The sequence below is a fragment of the Diprion similis genome, chromosome 6 (assembly GCF_021155765.1).
Source record: "Diprion similis isolate iyDipSimi1 chromosome 6, iyDipSimi1.1, whole genome shotgun sequence".
Lineage (NCBI taxonomy): Eukaryota > Metazoa > Arthropoda > Insecta > Hymenoptera > Diprionidae > Diprion > Diprion similis.
This window is the reverse complement of record NC_060110.1, coordinates 22,443,981-22,469,334: the sequence shown is the minus strand read 5'-3', so window position 1 is coordinate 22,469,334 and position 25,354 is coordinate 22,443,981. Positions and strand designations below refer to the sequence as shown.

The following is a 25,354-nucleotide window of genomic DNA, read 5'->3' as shown; positions in this document are numbered from 1 at the left end:
AAAGGGTCGATTATTTTTTGAGGGGTCTTTAAAGCACGAGGACTCTTTGATACTACCAGACCTTCGCGATGAGGTTATAAGGTATTCGTGGATATCTGAGGTACGTGCACTGGACTTTAGACGTGGAGACATTCCTTTAGGTACTGTAAACTTAAGTTATTCGTTCCTGTAAAATTATCATCGAATTTCCTTGAGAGTTGAAAATCGTTATATATTTATATTCGAAATATATGTCAATTCAGACGATAATAAATAATCCTTATTAGACTGACGAGTGGTTTTATTAACACCGTCAATAAGGAAGAAATGTATTTGATTTCAAAAACATTTTCAATTATCCAGAAATATTATTCAATTTTGAGATTTTCGAAAATTGAAAAAACTCAACTTCAATTTTGAAAAAACAAGAAAAATGCATCTGGAATAATAAACATTTATTCTGAGCGAACTGAATATTTTCTGGTGAAGTAATGACGAGGTAAAATCGTCTGAATATTTTTTATTGCCAGCTTGTGATGAATTGTTTTATCATATCAACCAAAATTTTCTGAACTTATATCTAAATGAATTTGAGTAAAACAAAGTGCAGTCGAAATTGACTAATTCCATAGAACCAGACGAATTGAATTGAAACAAATCTTTCTCTGAATGCAATGCTTAAAGTTTTGAATTTTTGGAACTGCAATTGGAAAATCGGTGTTGCTTTAATTGATTTCCGATCAACGATGAAAAAATGATTAATCATCAATATAGTTCTGTTATCCTTAACCAATTCTTTTCGATCATCTCGCAGGGAACTTTCGATAAATTTTAAAGCAAAAATTACGGAGAATATAACCACGCGATACATGCGTTTCGCAAAGCCGGTTAGTATAGGTGCATACACAACAGCCTGGCCAGCCTATTAATAAGTCCGCGCAGTTTCAGCCGGTGAGCCTGTTAAACTTTCGTTTAACTTTAGAACCCTCGACCCCGACCGGCTCTCATTAGCAATAAAAATTCCCACAGTTTTAGCCGGTGCACCACTGCTAGTCGGCCGCCACTTCCACCTTTCGACGTGCACCTAGAAACTCGTTTAATATACCTATACACTTATGCATATGCAATTTCGTGTAATTAATTATGATTTAATATCACCAAATATGCCAAAAATGCGCGTTTAATCGTGCCGTGTAGCGCAGAAAAATGAAAATTAATTTGGTTTTGATACTCGACAGATTATTGTTCTCCCCTGTTATTCATCCGGATATTATAACATCGCCGGTAAACGATCCTGCGAAACGGATGATCTACGAGTAACCCAAAGGACCGTAGAAAATGCGCGTCTGAATCGAGCCAGAGCTGCAACCTATACAAAGCTCAGAACGAATCTATGCCGTCTATAACCCATTAATTAATTTTCTAGGAGTTGAGCTTGCGATTGATAATACTCTTCGGTATCGAGATTGCACTTTGTTATACGCCTACCTACGTGAGGAATTAAAGAAGAGAATGTATTAATTCTCTCATTCAGCGAAAGGATTCGCAGCTCAGCAGATTCTGCATACAACGGCTCTCTGAGTTTGAAGTTAAAAAACGCCAACGAAGCCGTAGAATTATTCTCGCTCACGCGGCTTTGCGTAATAAACTCGGAAAACTTCACTACGTACGTGTGTCAGACCTAGTCCTAGGGGTGCAGATTCGCATGCATGATGAACTGTTGAACGCACCGTGCCGCACACACTGCAGGTGTACGAAATTCTATTTGTACTCGCGAGAGAGAGGCGCTTTCGTGAATAAATCAACGGCTAAACCGCTCAATTTGGCAGACTGCAGTTAGTAGACAGAAACGCAAAGTATAAAAAAAAAAGAAGGGATTGAAAGAAGTGAAAAAAAAGAAAAGAAAAAATACCAAGTTAACGTGCAAAATCCTACCGGACAGAAGTCTGATTTAAAAATTTTTTGCGGGAGAATTTTTAGACGAAAAAAATGAAAATAGGAACAGAAAACATGGAACCCCCAACGTTTATCCGCTTTCAGCTTCCGACGATTAAATGTCGTTTGCGAAAAACCGTACCTCGAGAATTTCGCGTACGTGTATCCTAGATGAATATAAATTTGCATAACTGTTTTATCGGTTAAGTTTTGCGAATCAAATATTCACTCCGCATTTATTTATTCAACAGCGTATTGAGTCATGCAATTAAGACGATGCTGAAACCGAGCGAGAAAATCGTAGTGAATTATTGCATCGCTTGTGTATATTACAAAGCCCTGAAAGGAAGTCGATGTCAAACGGTTAAATTGATTCCACCGATGAGCATTGTCGATCCGCGGCGTAGCTTTCTTTTACAAATTAAACATCCGTTATGGAGCCTAATTTCAATTCCTTTCACCATTCTTCCTCAACTCGCCGACTCGTTTATTCGTTTACACATTTATATCCTCTTCGACGATGCAAAGAGGTACCGATCATCGCCGCAAGCGCCTGCGAATCGTCCTTTGTCGATTTGTGTAACGAATAAGCCGCAACGCCTGCAGCGACAAGGCTCCCTTTTCAATGAGACAAAAAGGAGGCAAAACGAAAAGAAATGTGGAAAAGGGTAACGGGAAAGGAAGAGGTAAAACAGAAAACAGAAAAAAGTCACATCCAATTAATCTTTGAGCAGGAAATCCTGAATCAGACTAAACAAACACACAAGATTAGGCGGGGAGGGTGGGTCTGCAGGTTCTGCAGCAGCAGCAGCAGCAGAGCAGTTTTCATCTATCGGTGTCCTTGTCTCTCGAAGCGGGGTCTCTGCTTCCTCGTCATCATCATCATCATCATCATCATCCCGCGGCAGGATGGAAGAGAGGAGATTCTATTTTAGAACCATCTCATACGCGCTTGAAGGCGTGTAAAGAGGAGCCGAACGAATCCATGCACTGACATCTATCCTGTACACGTGTTATGCTCGTCACCAACTCTACGAGCAGCACAGCAGCAGCAGAAGAGAGAAAAGCGCGTCTCGAGCCGTTTAAAAGTCGATTATTTGGACAAGGTGACGGAGTGTGATCTGCCTCGGTGATCGGATCGACAGACAACCGATAAATCGGACGATGTCTAGTCGCTTGATCCCTAATTTTCTTCCAGGATAATGCCTGCGACAGGATTCACCCCCGCAAGAGTCGGGCAGAAGAGGCTCTTCAACTTTCCGGGTCGGGGCTGCCGCTAATGGATCCTGCGGGATGTGTAATGGTCCACGAGCAGCCCGCCATCAAGGTGTTTACACCCAAAACCAATTACCCCTAATTCACCATCTATTTTATGGACCGATTAGCGGAATTTACACGCTGCTCGCAGCTCATGCAAGCCAAGTTATCCTTGCTTTGATCTCTTTATTCGGTCAGCCGAATAAGTTTTGCCCGCAGGCGGGATGAGAAGACCACAGCTGATGACCCCTTGGAATGGGTATCGGGTGAAAAAAGAAGGCGAGAACCAACTCCTCCTTCTTCTCACCCTTCTCCGTTTTTTTTAGTTTTCTTCTTCTTCTTCTTCTTCTTCTCATTATTCTTCTTCTCGCAAAGCACTCTGCAAACCGGTCCAGGAATGAGAAGCAATAATTATATCGCATGCTAATTGATTTGTTGAGGAGCCGGCGTGGTTCGCGTGACCATTCAATGTCGGCTTATGAACATATTCTCTCCCATCCCTCCTCCCTCTTTTTATTTCTCTTCGATGTCTCGTGGGTTGGGATCATCTGCTAAATCATTCGTTAATCACCCCGCGACCTGAGTTACACAGCTAAGTAGAAGACAAATACGACAAGATACTGCGAAACTTGTACGACACTCCGGCGTTTCGACGAGGATCACAAGAAGGAGGAGTTGGAGGAGGAGAGGCGACGATTTATCATGAAAAAACACGCGATGCTCGTTTATGTTGAGTTGTTATTTTAGTCGGCCTCCTCGATCTCCGTAGATATTTCTTTTCTTCTCGCGGTAAAAACTCCGTCTTTTATATGGTCGAAAGACTTTTTACCCGACAATGCAGAATGGTGCAGTAAAGTGGTAAAAAAGTTTTAGCAGATTGAAGGGACTTTAAAATGCAGATTGCGACCTTCACTGCACCGAACTATCGGTCTCAAATAATTTTGCCAGCCTTGCAGATGAAAACCCAGCGATCAGTTCATTAATCCTGGAATATTATTCCCCGAGGAACCGAGTTCCGTCGTTTCGCGAGAGTCTGAGAAAAAACCTGATTCTCATCGCATTTTCTCACCACCCTCGATAGATTTCGTTAAATCATTATGATAAGTACACGTGATACCAAGACACTGGTGCAAAAAACGAGCCGCGATTCATTGTGATAAAAAAATCGGCGAGTAACGTTTTTGGCACGATACTGCTGAACATGTTCTGCAGATTACGATCGCACGAAGCCGTTGGCGAATACACGATTTCGGGGAATCGGTGAACACACATTTGGTGTCCTCCAGGCCTTGTGATTCGGTAACTGCAAACAGGACGCGAGGTCAATTGACCTCGTGTCAATTAACCGCTTCAAGCCAACGGCACTCACCCGAATCCTGATCACATTCCCATCTACATTAGCCTCGAGGTTTGGAAGGAACTTTAAGCGACTTGCCTGCAGCCAACAAGCACCGTGACACAAACCGATGTCGATGGAGCACGCAACGGTGCTGCTGGGTCAAAAAGGAAGTCAGAAAATCAGGAAACGTGGTCTCGAAATCACTTCCGTTCACTGCACGCCCTCGTAAGCCAAGGTGCTTGACTTCTTATTGCCTCGGGTGGTGACAAAAGGGACTTACAAAGTCGGGGTGAAGGTGAAAGTTCTGGAGGGTATGGATCGTTCTCATCTAGGAAACCTTATGAAGCACTTCATTGGAATCCCTTGCAAAATCCATTGATCCTTGGTGTCTGTTCCCTAAACGTTTCACGTGTAGTGTGTGGAAAAAACACATTATTACACATGTTTGAGCGGTAAACGATCAATCGATTTTGGTCTGCATAAATATGTTACGTGATTTGAGGGAGGTTTAAGGGCAGAATAGAGTCGCTTTAAAAGTGGAACTGCCCGAATGACGCGGTTGAAATCCCGGTGAAATTGATCCAGTGTAGTATTTCGACAGTGGATCGATATGATGCTGAAACGGAAGAGCCAATGTACGCTGCGATAGCAAATAGTTGTGGATACCGGGTTGGCGTGGTTTTTTATAGCCAGCGCATTAGTTGAATGGCGGTGTTGCTTTGGCCGGGAGCTTTGAGGCGGATTATTTACCGGATCGTATTGACTATCCATCTCTGCAGAAGCGCGCGTGCATCAGGGATCATTAATCAAATTGCCAACAACCAGGATAGCGTTAACACGTGTTTACTCTTTGGTGCCCGTGACGCTGCTACATCTGTCACTAATACATCAGATGCATTAATTATATGCTTTCGATTGCAATTATGTGCTCGAGGAGGTTCGAGCACTGCAATGATATTATGGACATTCACGAGAAAGGCAATACCGATCACCGGTTGCCGCAATGACGTTGGGTCCCGGAATGAAATCCCAAGTTCGATGAACGCGTATCCGCTCGACGGGATCGCGGCTTCATAGAATAGATGAAAGAAAAGATGGCGGAAGAGAGGCGGGGGCTGTGGCTGCGGCTGCGTCTGTTCAACAACCCGGAATAAATCGGCATTATTGTTTTCGTTAACGTTGGTACAGTCAGAGCCCGTCTTCGTGCAAGGCGGTCTTTGATTTTTGTCTACGGTGTGTAGTTTCGGAGTAAATCTAGAACGGAGGAGGAAATCGGAGGAGACCTTTGGGGAATTTCGACTCTGAATAATACACAGACTTTCTGCAAGCTCGCCTGGCTTCCATAACTATACACACAGATACACACCGCTTCGCTCGATAATCGTACGATCGAGTTATACAAAATTCAAGAACTCGAGCTGATGGAGCTGATCCTGCTTTTCTATGCATTGTATTCTTCAGTTTCACTTCGCGGGACTCAGTTTCATTCTACGTTTCATGAAATATAGAAAACCCTCGTAGTCAGTCAATCCCGCGATATTTCAAAGCTGCTACACGCTTAATTAGTTCTCCGGTAGGCTCGCCTTTCGAGCCGCAATACAGAGGCTAATGAGTATTGCATAATTACAGTGATAGAAAATTCAGCATCACGGGTCGATCTTCATCCCAATCCCCACCCGCGTGGTCCCGTTTCGAGATAAATACGAAACCTTTGATTCTTGATTAATTACTCTTCAGCCTCTGAACCCACACATTCCATGCACTACCAAGCTGTGAACGAAGCCTTTGGAAGCTTCAGGCTTCGATTTTTTTATACGATTTTAAAAATTGTTTGAACACATATGCCTTTCGGTACCCGAGTTCGAGTACCGACTCGTATAATCACTGGCTGCTTCTGGAGTAAACACGAAAAATGAAAAATAAACACGCGTGTATATCGACCAACCCTGTACTTTGTCGCGAGTGATGATAATGATGATCATTCATGCTCTTATGTTTCAGAGACGGACGAAGGATTGCCATGTTGTGTCTTGAGCCTGCGTCGAAGGATCGCTGAGCCTGAAGGAGCAGTAAAACTGAGTGAGTACAAAAGCTGCTTATCAACCGATCATAATTCCCTGGCATCTCATCTTTCTCGTTTTTAACGAGCAATACGCCAGTAGCTCCGTAGCTGTGATGAAATAAAAATGTAAAAATGCTTCATGCCAGACCCTGAATATCGCAGGCGGTGGTCGCTCGCGCCGCCCTCTTCGAGTTGGACAAAAGGTTCGATCGTAGTTAGTCCTGCGAGGTAGTTAGACCTCGGGGGGTTGTTCAAGTCCGGAGATCTCGTGCCCGCCGCCACGCACCACAGACCGGCGTTACCGAGGTGTTTACACTGGACAGATGTCGAGGGCGTCATTGCCCTTTCACGACCACAAAAACTCTAATGTTTACCGGTGCGTTACTTAGCCAAACTGATCGCTACATGGAGACGCGTGCTTGATTATCCCCCGTAACAACTCTCTTTCGATCAAAATGTTCATCCGACTTTCAAGAGTGGGGAATATCGAAGAACCAACATGGCGGAGAACGCGGTTCCGCAACCTAAAATGATGAAGGATGTACCATTGAACCGCCTCTCAGTGCAATTCGGAGCTTGGTTCTATGGTTATATTCCTCACGAGTTACCGTACATATACAGTTAATTCGGGCTTATAATGGCACAGCTAAGGATTAGCTAATTAGCTGCGCTGTGGTACACGTGGACTTTGACAATGTTGGTACGAGGAGGTGGCGTATTTGTGCCGTAACATCCTCACGACAATGGCTATAATCCGTAAATTCACAGCCCCGTGGACTCGCGAGAGTTCTAGTTGCCTCAGTGGCATAGGATAAAGGTCCAAAGCAGCCATATGGCGCTTGTCAGCTCGCTGTGTCTGCTTTGTACCTTCTTACCGTCGTCCCGTGTATGTACAATCCATTCCGTGTGTTACAGATGTGCCCGTATGGGCTGCTTCATGAGGCTTGAAGCGTTTTTAGATTACCTACTGAAACGTGATGTCAGAATGTGTCGACTCTGATCTCTCTAATACCGTAATGAGACTGTATACCCATACACTTTACACAATTCGTGCCTACATGAAGGAAATAGGAAGGTTTTTCATTCAGACAGGAGTTTCTACCACACAAAAAAGCAATTCCACTTTTCGCATCGAGTTTTTTTTTTTTCGAACATTCATGTTCGGTAACAGGAATCAGTTCTGGTGCTTCGGTACCTACAACAAGCATCCTCACCGAATGAATTGGAACTATTATTATCTATCTGAACTCATCAGATTAAATCTCACATTTCACGTCGAATTCAAAATCCATGATGTTGAAAATCATCGCAGGAAACGGAATTACTTGCATGTATTAAAACGTGAACGTGAACAATGAATGGGAATCCTTTCTGCACTGATGGACCCCGAACGTGGTGCTGTTCGGTATGAATCACCCTGTAGGCACTTATGGAACTAATAACAGGCAGCCACTACGGTTCAATGCTGTAATCGCTTTAAGCACATACGAAGTGTTCGCGATTAGCTACATTGACTGGTCCACTCTTGGCGTTGTGTCGCGTTCTTACTGGTTCTGACCAGGATACGGCTCCCTCGATATTTCTGAAGGCTGGATGGAGCTGGAATACATGCACAATTATCCTCTCGTATCGGTACACGATCGTTGTTAGTTGCATGCTTTTCTCCTAGCATTTCGCAATTTTCTTCGACCGGGGGGAGGGGAACACACGCAGGCACCCAAACAACAATGACGAGCAACAGCCAAGGGTGGAGAAAAGGGTTCCTTGAGCACACCCCTTACCGTGCACGTACGTGTCGTTCTGTGGTGTGGAAGTACATCCACATCTGTGCCTGCACTCATTTACGGGCTGCATGGACTGAAGGGAAAAGTGCGGCCCCAGCCTATCCTGCAACCCGTCTGTGCAACGCTCGCGGGTATTTAAAGGCTGCAATTTTGCTCAAGCCAGACTAAATAGTAGGCATAAGGTTGTTACTGAACAGACTACGGCACAGGAATAGGCGTTTAACCGAACCCGAGAGGTGAGGATTACAATTTTGGAAACTTGCGGATATTTTTTTGTCATCATGTTCAAGTCATCCTCTGGTGAACAGTGGATTTCGGTCCTGTTGGTTTCTCTCACAAGTCATCGGCATTATTACAATTCACGGGAATCACGATGAAAGTTCAATTTTGGAAAATGTTTGACTTTGAATTTGCAATCGGTGTTGTGAATGGGTGTACCAAGTTGAAAGGACTCCCGATTTCTTTGGAATACTTGATCTATTTTCATCTTCGGCCGCATATTCGTTTTTACATTGCTTCTTCTTTTTCTGGTTTTTTCCCTGGTTGTGCCTCGAGAAATTACGATGCCTCGTTAGTTACTGCAAGCGTACGCTAGAGAGAAACTATGAGTGGAGCAAGCGAGGTATAACTTTGAAGCGAGGGCTTGAAGGCAACGAGAACGAGGCAACGTCTTTTTGGTGACCCTTGAGGTAAACATATTTGTTTGTGTGCTCGATTCGAGTTATGTGCGGTATATTCTTCAACAGTATTACACGTGGCTCGAGTATTTAAATTTGGAGAAGCTTATCTATCACGACAATATAACCTGCACGATTCGAGCATGTATTCCAGGCTCTGTTCTGTCTCGTGTAAGAAACGATCGATTGAGCCGAGATAAATCCGTCTTAAGCCGAGTTTAGAAGTATATAGTGGGAGTGAAAACAGGTAAGTCGAGTACTAAGCATCCGCTACGAATCTCAACAGCTTTGCCAATTTTAAGAGCAACCCAAGTTCGACTGATTCTACTTTTTTGAACAAAACTCTGCAATATAAGTCAAGAATTGAGAGTTTGAATGACGTTTCTTTCGCCTCTTGTTTTTAATACCAGCTCATTTATTATCAGCACGTAGCTAATTTTGCTGGGAAAGGATTAAGGGATTAAACAAACTCTATAGGGTGGGGGACTTTCGAGGGCGGAGAGTTAAGGCCTGGGTTCTAGTTTCTCTTTCCATTAAGCAAAGAGTCGGCGGTGATACGGCACCCTGTGCCGAATCGCTCGATCTCGGCAAAGCAGCGAATTGAAACGACCTCCTTTCAATTTGGCTTATTTGCCTTCGCACGATATATATCAAGTGGGCAACTGGGATTACACTGACACGTTCGAGGCGATGCAACTGCACCAATTATCCCGCAAATAAAAGAGGGTGACTCGGATGACCATCGTCACGTGTTCCAAAACGGCACACATGCCCGTCTATTCACGTGTTTCGGTCATACATATATAACTATGCATGCATATATTTACGTTGTAGGTATGTCGGCTTAAGCTCTGGAAGCTCGCGAGCATTCGTCAGATCCAAAACGATCTACATTTAAATTGCCTAATACCAATTGAAGGGTTCGGATGGTTTTCAAATGCCTGCGGGGTTGTTGTTTTAGGCTTTTGTTGATCCGCCTTCGACGACTCCGTTTTCAAAGGCTGCTCGTTGCGCTCTACGAACAAACCTCCTACAGCGAAACCGATTCCGCACAGAGTAATCGAAATTTTTTTTTCTTCGTCCACTGTTTTCCGACCTTTGTTGTTCTCTTATTTATAGTTATCGTCATTCTCCGCGTTGAATCGAAACCATCGCGCAATTATCGTACCTTTGAAATCCGAAAGCTAACTTCTGGAATTCGATATATATATATATGTACATACTATCAGATTTGTCAAATTGAAACGTAAATTTTCATAGCTTCTTCATCATTAAGAAATTATTTGACAGCTTGCGCCAAATTGTCAAGGTGACGAACCATTCCTTAATTGGCACTGTCACTTCACAAAAGATAAAAGTTAGCACAGAGTCATAGGCTAAATGGATGCTGATATAATTAGTGAAACTGATAATGAAGAACGGGTTGACTATAAATTGAATCTTTGATCGGCACCCGCATGAAACAGACAGCGATCCTGCACAACGGAGCGCCGTTTTACATTGAAGTCCCGACCTAACCCGAGGATTATCATCGCAGTCAATCCCTGCACGTTGATTGTAGGCTAAAAACGAAGCCAACAGATGAACGTAGAGTAAAATGGGAATATTCGCCGGGGAAATGTCGCCGGTAAAGTTAGAGGGAGAGAGGAGGGACCGTCTGGTGTGTGAAACGGGCGGGTAGCGGAAAGCGAACTTGAGCCATTGGTGGTTGGGAAACAGTTGATGATTACGGAGATCAAAGCGCGTAATCACTAGACAAGCATGAGAGACGAAGGTAGGCTGGTGGTGCGCGTGGCGTGCGGGTGCGGCGAGAGGATGAGGATGAGAATGAGGATGAGGATGAGGATGAGGAGGAGGAAAAGGGAGCGCTGCGAGGTGTCGTCCCAGTTGTTTAATATTCCAGGGTTGCGGCCGCGCGATTGCTGGGTCAGGTTAGCTACCCTCTAGGGAAACCACTTGGCCCGCACCCGAGGACGCACCGAGGACTCCCTGTTGAGACGTGACACTAGTGCCCAGGGGAGAATTTTTGAGTGCCTTCTTCCTTGCTCCGAGGTTCAAAAGCCAACAAGGCGCTGACGAGATGAACTTGCGAAGATCCGGGGCCCACCTGGCTTCCACGATTCAGCGAAATTCACGCCGCGCCGGTCGGTCCTGCTCGTCAAAGAATGGGAAGACAATCTCCTTCCTCTCTCCCTCTTTACAACGCATCCCCGTTCCCTCATCCTAAATATCCGTCTCCGGTCACATTGTAAGAAGCCAACATCGCAGAAACCTGCCAACGTTGGAAACCAAGTGAAGGAACTTTCCGAGATTCGCGTCCTGAGGATTGAGCTGAAGAGACTCGTGCTATCAGCGTCTTCGTGAATTTTATATCGTCGCGCTTCTGCGACTTCTTGAAATATTTTAATCGAATTTCAGAGCATGCGCTGCTGCAGTTTCATTCTTTGATCAGGTCTACGTGTCTTGTACGATATACAAGACGAATGTTTACTACGAACCTGCGCAATATTCCATTAATGCTTGGCGAAGCGAGACGTCTATATTCCTTTGCTTCATCTCGTAGGAATTCAAGACGAAGCGACAGCGTTAAAGGGACTGACGTGTACTTGTAATAAGTCAGAAGAGCCAACGGCAAAGGAAAACTTCCCAAGTATTTCAAGAGAGTCACGGAAGAAAACTTGAAACGTATACCTACTGTGCATATAACAAATACAAACAGCCAAAGATACCTACGTCTTGAGAATCTGGAGGAAAACAGTCGGCTATAGATACGGGAAAAAGTTTTAATATTAACCCGAGATATATTTCATCATCTCAACTGATTTCCCTACAGGCGTCATTCGCCTCGTCTCCGGCCTACCGAGCCCGAACAAAATCTGACAAATTCACCTTTTTCACCCGCTCGCTCGTACCTTATACCCACCCTGGATGTACGACGTGATTTATTTACCTCGCCAACTCTTCGTTCTTCGCACGTTCGCCATTTTTATCCACGCGAAAGAAACGAAAGGCACGGTAATTGACACCGTGAACGCAAAGCACCAGGTGATTCTGTCAAGTATTTCGTCTCGAAACTTCACATTGAGTCGAATGTATCCAACGCCTGTCACGCCACATATAACAAACAAAGAATTGCAAACGAGGAAGGATTAATACCTTTTCGCATGCATATTTATAACCTTGCCGGCGTCATCGTCGAGAAGAAATGAACGCGCGACACCCTTGAACGACAGCCAGTCATCAATATTTCATTTGGAGATGATCGCATTCCCAGGTCGAACTCCAATCGAATTTAATTCTCGTCTCTGATGCTGCGAAGCGTGCCTCTATATACGCGTAAACGTCGTTCGTTACTCCGTCAGCCTTGCGACGATGGGTAGGAAAATTAGAATTTTCACCGAGTCCGTTGAATTCCTGGACGTGTACCTGTGCGTCTGCCGGAATGTTCGCGATTGGAATTTAAAACGGGGAGTAAAAATTAAGATACTTCTTTCGGGTCTTCGGGCGAAAGGCTTCCCAGGACGTCCAGTCATTTCTTAATTTCCTCAAGCGATGCTGAGTCCTTTGAATTCCGAAAAGTCTAGATAGGCAGGTATGTAGACGCGCCTCTGAAGAGGCTACTTTCTCGTTAATGTCCGCCTCTCCTCCTTTCGAACAGCTTGTAACCATCGTGCCTGGTAAGTAAGGTGCACACTTGGCGACGTAAGTCGTTTCAATTCACTTCAAGACGTTTGAAGTACATATTTCGAAGTCACTTGAAAATTACTTGAATTCAACTCGAGTCGTTTGAACCGACGAATTCACTCCAAGTCATTACTTCGACGGGCTTCGACTTGGTTCAATCATTGGAATTTCCTGCAATCCTTGATCAACTCCAGGACGATTTTTTACAACAAACTTGCTATGTTCACACGGATGTGTAAATCGCGCATTAAGTTCAGCTCCGCTTTGTCACAATCCTTCAATCCTTCAATCCTTCAATCCTTCAATCTCGGCTTACATCGGTGATGTAACAGTGCAAGATACTCGCTTACGGCTCGCATGATCACTGAACGCCGGCATGGCAGCTCGGTTCGTTATTTAGTTACACTTACGCAGCTGTCACTGGCTAAACGCGATATCCTGCCCAGCCTCATCTGACTCATAAGATAAGGGTCACGTGGTCCCAGTCTTTCCTTACTTCCAGCCGCACTGCTGCTGCCTTGCCTTCACTCCCCGCGGGTAATCCGCTTATACTTGATAGATAAACTGTTTATTATTATTTTCGCTGCCCCACCTACCCCGCAGTCTGAAGCTGGCACACATCCATATCGTATAGCGTTAGTGACACGCACGTACAGATATAAATTTCTCTTTATCCACCGTCGACTTCGTCCGACTACCAACAATAAAGCTTCTCCTTAAGATATCTCACATAGGTATATACCTATAGCTAGGAGTGTCGTTTTACTCGGAGATCCAGCTTTTGTTTTTGATTCATCGATCCTTCTTGCGTGCGGATATCGATACGATATTTATTCTATCGATGCGACATACAATATATCGTTTTTAATCTCCATCTGTAACCTAATTATTATATCGATCAAATCGCGTACACGTTTCGAAATCTTTGCATCATGCCCTCGGTTACCGTCCGTCAACACATATAGCGTGCAGAGATATTCGCAGGATTAAAAGACCCGCAATTAGCCTCGTTCGTTGGGTTAATCAGAAGCTAGTATTCAGCTAATAGCGCAACTCTTGATTAATTTAATCTTGAAGCGAATCGCCACCTGTTCATGGCAGCGCCGGACGTTGAACTTATTTAAACGCCGTTCACGTTTCTGCCGCCTCTGTTTAAACGATCAACAAGAAAATCCCGCTTTCAACTTGATTCGCCAAGTGAGATAAAACGAGCATCGGACTTACGGAGCTGAACTTGTTTGAATCATGTTGAAATGTGAAACGAGTCAGGCTAAATCTCTTCGCTGATATCTGATGACGAACTTTACGCTACCATTTTCTGGGTCAGGAATTAATCACATTGAGAATACATATTCGTGTAGATTAATCGTAAAAACGCGTTTAATCTGCCCATCGACTATTTTCCAAGACGACTCGCCGACCACATCGAACGAATATCGTGTGTCCATTGGACTGCATTCCAAAGCAGAATATAATCCTCTCTGATACCCGTATCTAAATCATACTTGCGGCTGCATTACGCCACGTGATTGACAACTACTGATCTAGCACTGATCCCTCCTGACGAACATTTGACGCTTTAACAGGACCCCAGAGGGCACAAAAGAATGTCTCAGTGTCTGCCTGATCGGAACCGAAAGATCAGAGATGTAACATGCCAAGTATGATGTGCCATGGATTAGTCACGTTGACACCAGACGGATGGATTCTGACCGTCAACCCTCATCCCGTTGTTTGTATCCCGACCAGGATACGCAGGTGCGGAACTTACCCAACAACCATATTCCGGGATCATTTGCTGATCATTTTCATCAGCCAGCTGAACGGCGCCAACTCTTGACGTCTATTTATCATCGCGTCCAATATCTTCCCAAAAGCCTTACTGCAACTGAGCTTAAGGGTCGCGCATTGTGCCCCGAACATGAATGGAAACGACGGTGAAAGGCTGCCACTGATCACCGATCTCATCTGTACGATTGTGAGAAATAATTTACCAAAGTGACCAAACAACAGACACCCTCGGATAAATGGCCTGTAAATAGATAACAACTGTTCCTACTCTCCTCGAGGTCACTGCTGCACCTATGCCTGCAGCGCCAGGACTCGCCCGAAAGCAAGCCTCGACGTACTTTGCCCCCAAGAACTCGGGACCAGATTCCGGCGCGATAGAAACAGCCCCATGAACAGGGACATAATCCAACCCAACTGCAGGGGAGGAGGCGCGGCTGAAATGGAGGGCTCTGCTCTGTTCCTGGATATCGTCAAGTGTGATTCACTCCCGACGCGCGACGCTCGGTGCAGGAGATATAAAATAACCATCCTTGGAAGGGGGGCACGTCACGCGGTGATAGGAGTCATGGAATGGATTAGCCTGCCACAGATTTCTGCCGGTTAGAGAAAAAAAGCAACGAAGAAGATATTTCCAGAAAATACTTATTCCTGCTCAACTCCAGGATTCTGATTCACTACTCCTGTTTTCTTCTGGTGCTTATTTCGGGACGTTGATACCGTCGCTGTCTGCCCCTCGAATGCTAATACAGGAAAATAGGTACTGTTGATTGTTTCTGCCGAGGATCTAAATTCAGGAATGCCGTCTTAATTGGCCTGAATCGCAATGGCTTGTGGTAAAAGAAGATGGAAAAACCCGCCGTAGTTGCATGGTCTGCACTTCGGGTCTGGAGGTATTTTGGTGGAATAAGAAGTTGACTTTAGCGTCCTGCAGACAGGGCGCTCGGTGCGTTTCGCTAATGAGTCAAATTGGACACCCTGGCTAATTGCTGACTTACTACTTCCCGGAATTAACTAGACCGTGTAGCAGTTTTCGTTAAACCGAGGGTCGGAGGTCCTGCCGGAGGTCTGGACTTTGAGCAGGTTGTTGAGAATTAGGCACACCCTCGTCGGACGCTGCAGCTTCTGTACCTTTTTCACAATTCTTTCCGCTCTGTTTGAACTTCGTATCCATTTTTTCATAACGGGGCAGTCAGAGGCCGAAACAGTGTTTCGACTAGTTTGTCAAAACGCTGCCAAGCGTTACTCACGATCCTTTTCGTCTCACCCTTGTCAGCGTGAAGAACTACATCGATCATGATCGCGAACTCGATGCTTAACGACATCTGCCCTAGCAGGACTATATATGCGAGACACGTGTCTAAGTCGGATTTATATCCTTGATAAAAGATTCCTTTGATGGATTATGAAAGATCGACTGTCAGCAGTTTGGCGACCCTTTCAATTGACCGTAAACCACTCGTCAAATATATCCGCATTGCGTTTACTCCAATCTTTCACGGAATTATAACCAATAAAAGTGTCACGGCTTATCGTCGAGCTTTTCCACCATTCATGAGCTTTTCCGCGAAGCTTTCGTGCTCGTCGCATTTATACTCTGACCATTCATGCTCCGTATAAATCCTCTGTAATACAGGATGATTTTCTTCATCATCCTCATGTACAATCATTCCATTTTCGCTACTTGACGAAACTAGAAATCAACTCCAAAACAAGGTAAATTCGTATTGCCAAAGAAATGCAGAAGCTCGATGCTTTCCACAGATCCATCACCTCTTCTTGTTGTCCCTATGGTGGCTCGCAAGTTCGGCTAATCCATCGCCCGTGCTTAGTGGGGTGAGTCAGAAGTCACACACAGCAGAGCCATGCGATAAGGGGATGCCCGGCGTTCATACGCGCAGAGATCGGGGAGCCGAGAAGAGAGTCTGGGGAGATCCGTTGAGTTATGGCATTTATAACTAGCCTCGCGCATCTTTCATTAACTCCTCTATTGTCGACGGCAGGATCCGACGCGAGGGGTCCATCCGAGATGCTGTGCCTCTGCAGCAAGCTGGGGTGCGTTGGCGTATTTGTTTATCCTCGAGGAATATTTTCCCCGGCATATGTTCACTTCGGTGTATCACTTGGTGTAAACATACCGCTAATTATCTACGAACGTCAATTGTCTGCGGGGTACTTTCCGAGTATTTTATCAATATGTAGGAAAATTTAAAACGCGAAGAACTTTCATCCCCTCGAAATCCTAGCAAAACTTACTCTAGATTTTTGCCCTGCGATGTGGAGACGAGATTTCATTACATTCCGTCAACCGCAGCAGAGCTCGCCATAAAGACTTTAATGCATAATATTAAATTTCACGTGATTAAAGATAAACAGTTGCGTTCACGCGGTAAATGGAGACTGTCCGACTAATTATGACAGTGCTGCCTGCACTTTGGATGAGATGTTCATCACCGCATTCACTGTGGACATTGAAATGTGTAAATATTCAATCGAGTTGATCAAACGGAGAAAAAGATTGAAAAACAACATTTAATTACTTTGGACTAGTGGATGTAAAATTTTTACCCGATTTTAGTACACGTATATCTACTTATAGGTATGTGTGCATGGGAAAATATTTGTTTTTAATTTACTCGGAATACGTGCAGTTATTTTACAATCGGATATAAACCTTGACTACTCCGTTCGCTCCTGTTCGATTTCATTTTCAAACTCAACGGTTCACCGTTTCTCGCTATGTGAAAAGGCAATAAAAACATGAATCTTGGATTAATTTATCTCCTATAACAATGATAATAAAATTGTTACAATCTTGCAGCTTCTCAAACAGAGTCTGTAACCGATTTTGCGGATAAACATAATAATTAATGCTTCTCCAGTACATTACACATGCAGTCTCGCCTTGCAGCTCGGCTCGAGCTGGTTATTCTGTAAATCGTTGGTGATAAATTCGGGACAAATTAGTTTATTTTTGGACGTATTTAAAGGCGGTGCTACGACCAGGCCGGAGCTGAGAGGGTTGTAAGACACGTTGGGCCACCCACAGGCCAACGCTAAAAATATATCCGATTCCTGATATATACCGATGCTCTCTACACACCAGCGCATCACTGCTAAATGCCAAACAAGTCGCACGACTTGTTTCTCCCAAACACTATAAAATCATCGAATTTCTACGTACCAATTATCAACTATGTATCATAATCTGACCCAATGGAATGATCGATGGGAGTGAACTTGTGGCAAAATCCATAACGATAAAGATTGTGTTGACGCAAAAAGAATGACGTAAGCTGTGATTGAATCACACGATTTGGGACACGTGACGAGGGGGTAGTGATTGACTCTTTCAGCGCCTCAAATGTCGCCAACACTTGCGTGAATGTATAAGCCTTAGAATTCGACAATTCTCATATACATGCGTGTTTCTATGTTGCAGACGAACATGATTGAACGATTGCTTTTCCCTCACTTCACTCGCGATGCATCTGTTGCGTTTACAATGATATTGAAAAGATAAACTCCAGGTGGCGGTTCTCTCTGGCGTGTGGATATCTAGCTCGGCATATAAAACATAAGGATCGCATTTAATATCCAAATGGTGTTCAAAGCTTGGGGAAAAAATCAGGCTCTCTATATATGCGGCTGGCTATACAGTGGAGCCAGAGTCACCGAGGCGTACTAATTAAAACGTTGGGTGCAAATGGGAATGTGTCGCCTTTTTTTTTTTTTTTTTTTTTCTTAGTGTTACCTTCTTTTCGAAATAAAATTCGAAAACATGTAGTTTTCATCATTTAATTGGCTGCAGGGTACGGATGATTAAACTAATTGCACATCATTACGGCAGTTAGTTCGTGGAGTTATTAGACCTATGAAAAAAAGAAAACAGTTTGAAAATTGTAAGCTTTTTCTCCCTTCCCACGTAAATTTATTATGTCCTTGAATAAATTTAATTCGTCAATAAACGAAATGGTGAAAAACTCAACGAGCCCAAAAAAAGAGGTGATAATATCGTGCAAACTTCATTCGTGTAAGAATGATGAAATGATGATTTCTTCTCCGAGTCTTTGATTTTCTCGATAAGAAAATAAAAGCGGCTTGTAACCTCCGTCGTGAGTAAATAAATACAGGAATACTTGGCTCGTCAAATAACGCGTGAAATGAAGACGCGGGTCTTTGGTATCAAAGAAATCGAAAGCCGAAAGCCTTTTCTCTGATCCTCACAGATCATCACAGACGGTGCTGAAGACATCCATCCATGAACCGGGTTGCAAGTTTAATAAACGCGGGCATTGCATCGACATTATGAGGAACAGTTGGAGCTACCACGCGACCAGAACATCACTTGACCCTCGATTAACCTCGCGGATGCCGGTTCGAAGAACTCCGTCACCCCCTGCAGGCAAGGATGTAGTTACTTTTTAATGCGATTCAATTAAGCTCGATGACATGTATACGCGGTTACAGCGACTCAATTCATTCCTCAACCGCTTCACGTCAATTTCTGCGCAAATGATCCATGAAACGCACGCAAGTACTTGCATGATCTCACCATCGTATTTCGAAGAAAGAATTAAGGACTCGTTGACGCTGCTCAAAAATCATCAGAATCGTTGCGATGAATTCTTTCCTGCACGTTTCAGGACCGATTGTGAACGATCTTTTGTAGGTACGAGTCCATGTTGAGTGAAAAGCGCGATGGTAAAACGCTTGAAACGTCTGTCGGCGATTCTATTGGGTCGTAAATACTTCAGGAGACGGTTCGCGTCTTCTGGTACGGGCGAGTGTCTCTCTCCTGACGTCATGCTTCTTAGGACGTGATATTCCTTTGTCGACTGTATTCGTCTTACTCACCATGCTGAAATTCGAAATACCCTTCGCCTTATCGCGGACGTCATTCATCACCTGCTCGACAAGGGTGAAATGGTAACTCATGGTAACTCATGGTTAAAAAACGAAAGAGGGGAGGATGGGGCTAAATTAGCGTCGTTGTCAACGCTATCAAGGCTTTACGACGGGTGATGGGAAAATAATTGTCAAAAAACACGGATTTACCGTCTTCCGTAGATCAGCGTTACGTGCAGGCTGCTTCGTAGTTTTTCAGAAAACACAGTAACGGCGGATATACACTTATATTATACAGGGCGAAAAGAAAATCTCTGGCAGGAAGCAAAATGTGAAGGATATAACAGAGCTGGAAGCATTTATACACACGTGTGTCGTCTTGTCTATTCAATAATCGCAGGGGAGTAAACTCATTATTCCCTGACATATACGGGCACGAAGGCTGTACGTAGAAAACAAAGCGGGACGCAAGTTGGGGAAAATGAGTTTAAAAGAAAATACAAACATTCCCCTGGTATGAAAAGAAATGAAAAAAGAAAAAGTAAAAGTAACACAAATTACGGAAGAGGAAGGAGAAACAGCGCTTCCGTCGATCTCTGCTCCACTCGCTTACAATACCTGTATGTATGTATGCATGTATCTTGGCGCCAGGCAGCCCAACTTCTCTTCGAGGGTGGTACACGACTTCCGTCAACAATGGACGGGAGGAATCTGTTTAGCAAATCGTACGGTATATCTGTACAAAAATATAATCACGTTACCACGACGCGAAACTCTCCCGCCGTTGCACCAACGTAAGCCAGGAACAATAAAACTCCTCCGGAACAACAAAAGCCGGTAAACAATATCACGGAATACAATATGTGTGCTGCGCACGATCCTCGGGGTCGTCAACCAGCTCACCCTTACAGCTGTACAACGTTGACGCTTTTTCCTGCACCGCTTTTCTTTCATCCGTTAACAAACGTCACGTCATTCGCGTACTTGTACAAAGCATGACACGCGAAACGCACTTCACCAGCTCTTCATTGATGCGTTTTATCGTCGTATTTTCGCACATTTAAAGAATTTTAATCGTTCAATCTCATGTCGTCGCAATCTTGAATCAATCCTTAAGGTGAAAGAATATCGATGACGGAAGAAAAGTTGGATTCATTTGACCTACGCGAAGTAAAGTTTGATGCAGATCACAAGTTGACTTGTAGTGCGGCAAGGCTTCTGAAATGCTACAGTTTTATATCAACAACAACTAGAATTTCGTCTATTTGACTTGCGGCACTGCATCTAGGTTTGTGTAGCTTCTGGTGTATATTTGTGCTGCTGCATCGAATCGTCGAGAGTTACCTACAACGGAGGGATGAAGGAGTGGCGAAATTCAGCTGCAGCATCAGCAGCAGCACCAGCAGTTCTCCGGCATATTATCTAGTTGCTCGACTATTGCCAATCTCTGTGCTAATTACCAGCTTGTGTATATATCGAGCTAATTACATCCCGGAAATTCACTTAGGCGAATGATCTCGCATTCATCAGAGCCGTAATAAGAGACAGACCACAGGTACGATTTATAATCAGTGAATGGCCCCGCACGCGTCGTAGAGTAAACACAAAACACACTCCAAATAATTCGCCCCCCCGTTCATCCACGCTTCGCGTCTTCCATTTTTCAGGGTCCCGTCGAGTCGCTGATCTGTAATTTAATTCCACTGTTTTTATGGGTCTTAAAATCGTGGCTCGTGTGCTTTTCAATCCTCGTTATAAATCACCGCTGACCAGATAACGAAGTAGAAAATTCACTTTCCAAGCTCATTCTATCACAAAAGAATTTCATACACGTAACTTTCACATAACGTAAGAATTTCTTGACAATTAGTCTCTTCTTCTTCCCCTGAAGAAAAAACGTTAGAGTTCAACGTGGAGAGAGAAAGTAGGTGTCGAACCTAATTGTACCGAAGTCTTAGGAATTATGGGACCGGATTTGAGACCCTTGACGTTAGTCCTTGGAAGAATTTTGACAGGGCTACTTACACACGTTCCAAAGCATGGCTTTCAATCCTCTGTTGCTACGTGGCAAGCGATCGAAGACATTCTCGGACTCACGTATGTAGCCTACGGAATCACGTGCACTGATATTCTCATGTCGTTTGCATACCTCCATCACCGTCACGTGTCCCCACGTGACTCTGCTCTCCCATGACTGTCATTCCCGAGTACCTGTGTCTGGAGCTTGCATCTGTCGTGCGACTGATTTCGACGTAATTCACCAGTTGTCCACCTGCCCTCGTCTGAGCCGTGCGTTTATTCACTTTTTCATCTGTGCGTTTTAGAAATTCGTCGACATTTTCCAGGTGTTGCGTTTTCATAACGTTGATAATTGGTTCGAAAAGTACTTTGAAATAAATGGTAAGTTCAGATTGGACAAATATTTCTAATCGCATTGCTGATGCTGCAACGAAAGAATGCAGCCGAAATTTTAAAGCATTAATTCGAAATTATAAAGCTTCACGAATCTCTGTTCAGTAAAAATTGATGCTAACGTTAAGAGGTAATAAAAAAAATTCGTTTCCGGAAAACAAATTTTACTGGTTGAATCGCATCCCCTTGCAGCTTGCCATGTATAGAGATCAGATGAAACTCTCTCTTTTGAAGACCGTCAAGCTCGCAGGAAGAAAATTCGTACCAACCTGTAGTCCTCAAAAAAAAAAAAAAGAAAAAAAATAATTCTTGACTACGAATCGCGGCTGGGGTCAATCCTTGCGTAAGAAGTGGCGTCGAGTACCTGCCGGATGCTGGAGTGCTTCAGAGCCTCAGAGCGCTCTGCACCGCTCAGGAACGCTCTGGTCCGCACGGGTTCGTCCAGCTCTATTTTTACCCGCATCCTTCGGGAGCCAGTCTTCCGAAACGCGGCGTTTTCCTATCCATAATTGACGGAAGCATAACGTAAACTGGTCCTCCGTTATGTGGTTCCTGCCGCAGCACCGTAACCCGTGATGAGATGAAGAGGATGGAGAAAATGATGAGGATGATGAAGATCAAGAAGATGATGATGGTGAAGAAGAAGAAGAATCAACTCGAACGCGTCCAGACAAATGCAGTTTTTGTTTGGATCATGAATTTTCTGGACGAGATACAGACGACTGACTATTCGGATGACTCGGAGGTCGAGAAGTCGGTTGACTTCTGGCACCTCAAGCTTCGGTCGCACGACTTTATGGGTGACGATTACGGTTGAAATTTACATCCCGAGGCGTCTGGTTTACGCCCGATGCTCAAAGCCTGGAACCGGGCGCGTGGAGGTCTTCAATAAACTGTGAAAGAACGAGAGGCAGAATCGTTGGAGGAAGAAGAACCTGCGCGAATGCTGCACGAGGACGTGGACAGAAAAGAGCGAAAGTCAAGAGCCGTTTTAGTGCCCTCGATTGGAATAAAGCCTGATTTACTTTTCGATAAATCCTACGCTGCGTGGAGTCTTTTCTTGCCACGGTTGTGAACATTTTTACGTTAATTTTATCCCACGGTCTACCTACTTTGGTTAGTACTCGGTGATTTAATACCAATTCAAAAGCAACCGCCATGAGAGTCGTTTATTAATTAACGAAAAATACTCCGTGTCACGGTGCTGCTTATAAATCAGAGAGGGGAAAAATAATTAACCGGTTAAAAAGTCACGCTCACTCTCTCTCTCTCTCTGTCTTTCACTCTCGAAAATTATAATGGCGTTGTTCAAACTTTCGACGAACGTTCAATCACGATAATATTTGGGAAAATTTTTATTCCTCATTTATTGAAAATATTTCAACTCCAGTTATGAAAAAAAATTGGCATTTTTTTTTTCAGTGACATTTCACAATAAAGTTAAGCGTATAACTTTGTTCAACGGTTCGGAGATGTCGTATCTACTTTTCATCGAATAAAGGAAAGTTAAAAATGACAACGGAAAAATAAACTAAAAAATAAAAAAATAAAAATTACACGTAACCAGGCGAAAAATTGTGCATTTGATTTTCATGAAAGGAGGTCGAAAAGTGGTATTTTTTATTCATGAAGGTTCAACGTGAACGCGGTTCACCCTTCCCCCTAAAATGAAATAAACCGATATACCTCACATTACATCTCCGAATGGAATAAATTTCAAATTTATTTCGTTTATACGCGTTTACCTTCGCTGAAAGAAGAGGAAAATTTGCACAGTTGTACTTTGGAATTTATCATTTAGATGTAAAGCTCTCGTTCAATTCTGCGGACTAGACGGGAAGTCGACTCCAGCATCAAGCGCAGCTCTTGTCTTCATCTTTTATCCCGCCGATGGGTTCGTCGGGAGCTTCAAAGGTGAACCTCGACTTCTTCGCGGTGGTTGAGGAAAAGACGCACGCTGCTTCCTCTTGTCCTCCGTAGCTTTCCTTTGTTCACCCTTCATGCCACCCGTAATTTTTCCCTCCCTGCTTTTCCGGCACACACACACACACAGAGTCATAAATGGATAGAGCCAGGTTACCCGGTCTTCTGAATGCGGACGCGCATTTCGGAATCGGTTTGATGTGGTGAAGCCTCAGACTCCTCACCCTTTTCACCCTTTTCCTGTCTGTCACAGCCGCGTTTCGACGCCTTTTACGATTGACTGCAATGAAACAAAAAAAAAAAATAATAATTTTAGCTTATGTGTATTTGATTCATTTCAAGTTTAGTTATTCGCCGAAGAGAGGCAAAGATCGGAGGAAAGAAGGTTTGAGTACGAAGGTAAAAAAAAAAGAGCGTAAGGTTACAAAGAAGATCATTTTATCTAGTTCTGAGAAGGTGCTGCGCGTATTGCTTTTGTGGAAAGATAGACTCAAGTTAATTCAGCTGCACAGTGCGAGAAAAACGGTTGCATGAGAAAATTACGACTCAATCTGATCACGAGAGACAGAAAAAAGAAACAAAAACGTCTTAAACTGAAAGGTTTAATTAAGCGGCAGACATCTGCAGGGGAATCTGATACGAATACAACATAATATTAAAGACTTACCACTGATCCTTTGCAATTCTTGCTCGTAAATTTTCAAGACGCGAACTTTTCTGTCTCAAGTTTTTCTCCACGATATAATGTTTATCTACTCCGTACTCGAAAGTCACAAAATGAAATTAAAGGATTCACGACTCCATAGAACTGTCCTGAAAACTTGTATACCGCAAACTTATTTCTCTCAGCACTTGAGAGTTCGAAGTAGCTTGCTATCAGTGATAAAAAAAAAAAAAAAGTGTCGTAAGTACCTTGAATCTCTTAACAGAAAATATCGAAATAAAACGTGACAAATAGTTTATTCAATTATTCCTACTCCCGGTATGTGTAAAAAAAATCTGATATGAATCTTGAAGCGAACATTTGCTCATCCCTGAAAAAATTTTTCACAAAAGTTTTTCTTTCACTTGACATTTCTGCCTCATAAATGTCGGGTTTTAAGTTTCTCTGCCGGTGGATCGATGCGCTGACCTGCAGGATTCGATTTCTCCTGTTTCAGGTGAAGATGGAAGTGCGCACGGAACGCATGCGAACGGCAGGACGCATCGCGCCGACGGGTCGAGTAACGCCAACGGTGCAGCCACCCCTTGCCGGGGGCGGGAGGCGCAAAGCCATACCGGTGCCACCCCCTCGGGTCCCGACCCCGATGCCTGCTGTCAACAACAACCAGCAGCAGAGGTGAGTGACGCTCTACACGTGTACTACACGACCTTTTCTATACCTACCACCCATTTTTTGTTATCAACAACCTTATTACGTCTCGTATTTCACACATACTTAACTCAAATCACTGAGCGATAAACGGCAACCTTTGTCAAATCGTTTCTCATACTGATAATTTCTCACAGTTAAGAGATGGTCGAAATCGTAACTTCAAAATTATTGTGTCCAAATTTAGACAAATTTCAGTTAAAATTATGAATAAACGATCTTGCATAATTGAGTAAAAATCTTTTTTCTTATAGTTTTTTTTTTTTCTCTCTCTCTTTCGTTGTTGTCGTTTGA

General features: G+C 43.8%; 1 protein-coding gene across 1 annotated transcript in view; it reads left to right on the top strand.

Moving 5' to 3' along the window:
- Window positions 1–25,354, top strand: part of LOC124407147 — a 291,004-nt gene that overhangs the window by 24,117 nt on the left and 241,533 nt on the right. The window contains exons 2-3 of the mRNA XM_046883000.1: window positions 6,514–6,589; window positions 24,849–25,027. Of these exons, the coding sequence (XP_046738956.1) occupies window positions 24,855–25,027 (173 nt within the window). The 5' untranslated portion in view covers window positions 6,514–6,589; window positions 24,849–24,854. The remainder of the gene's footprint in view (window positions 1–6,513; window positions 6,590–24,848; window positions 25,028–25,354) is intronic.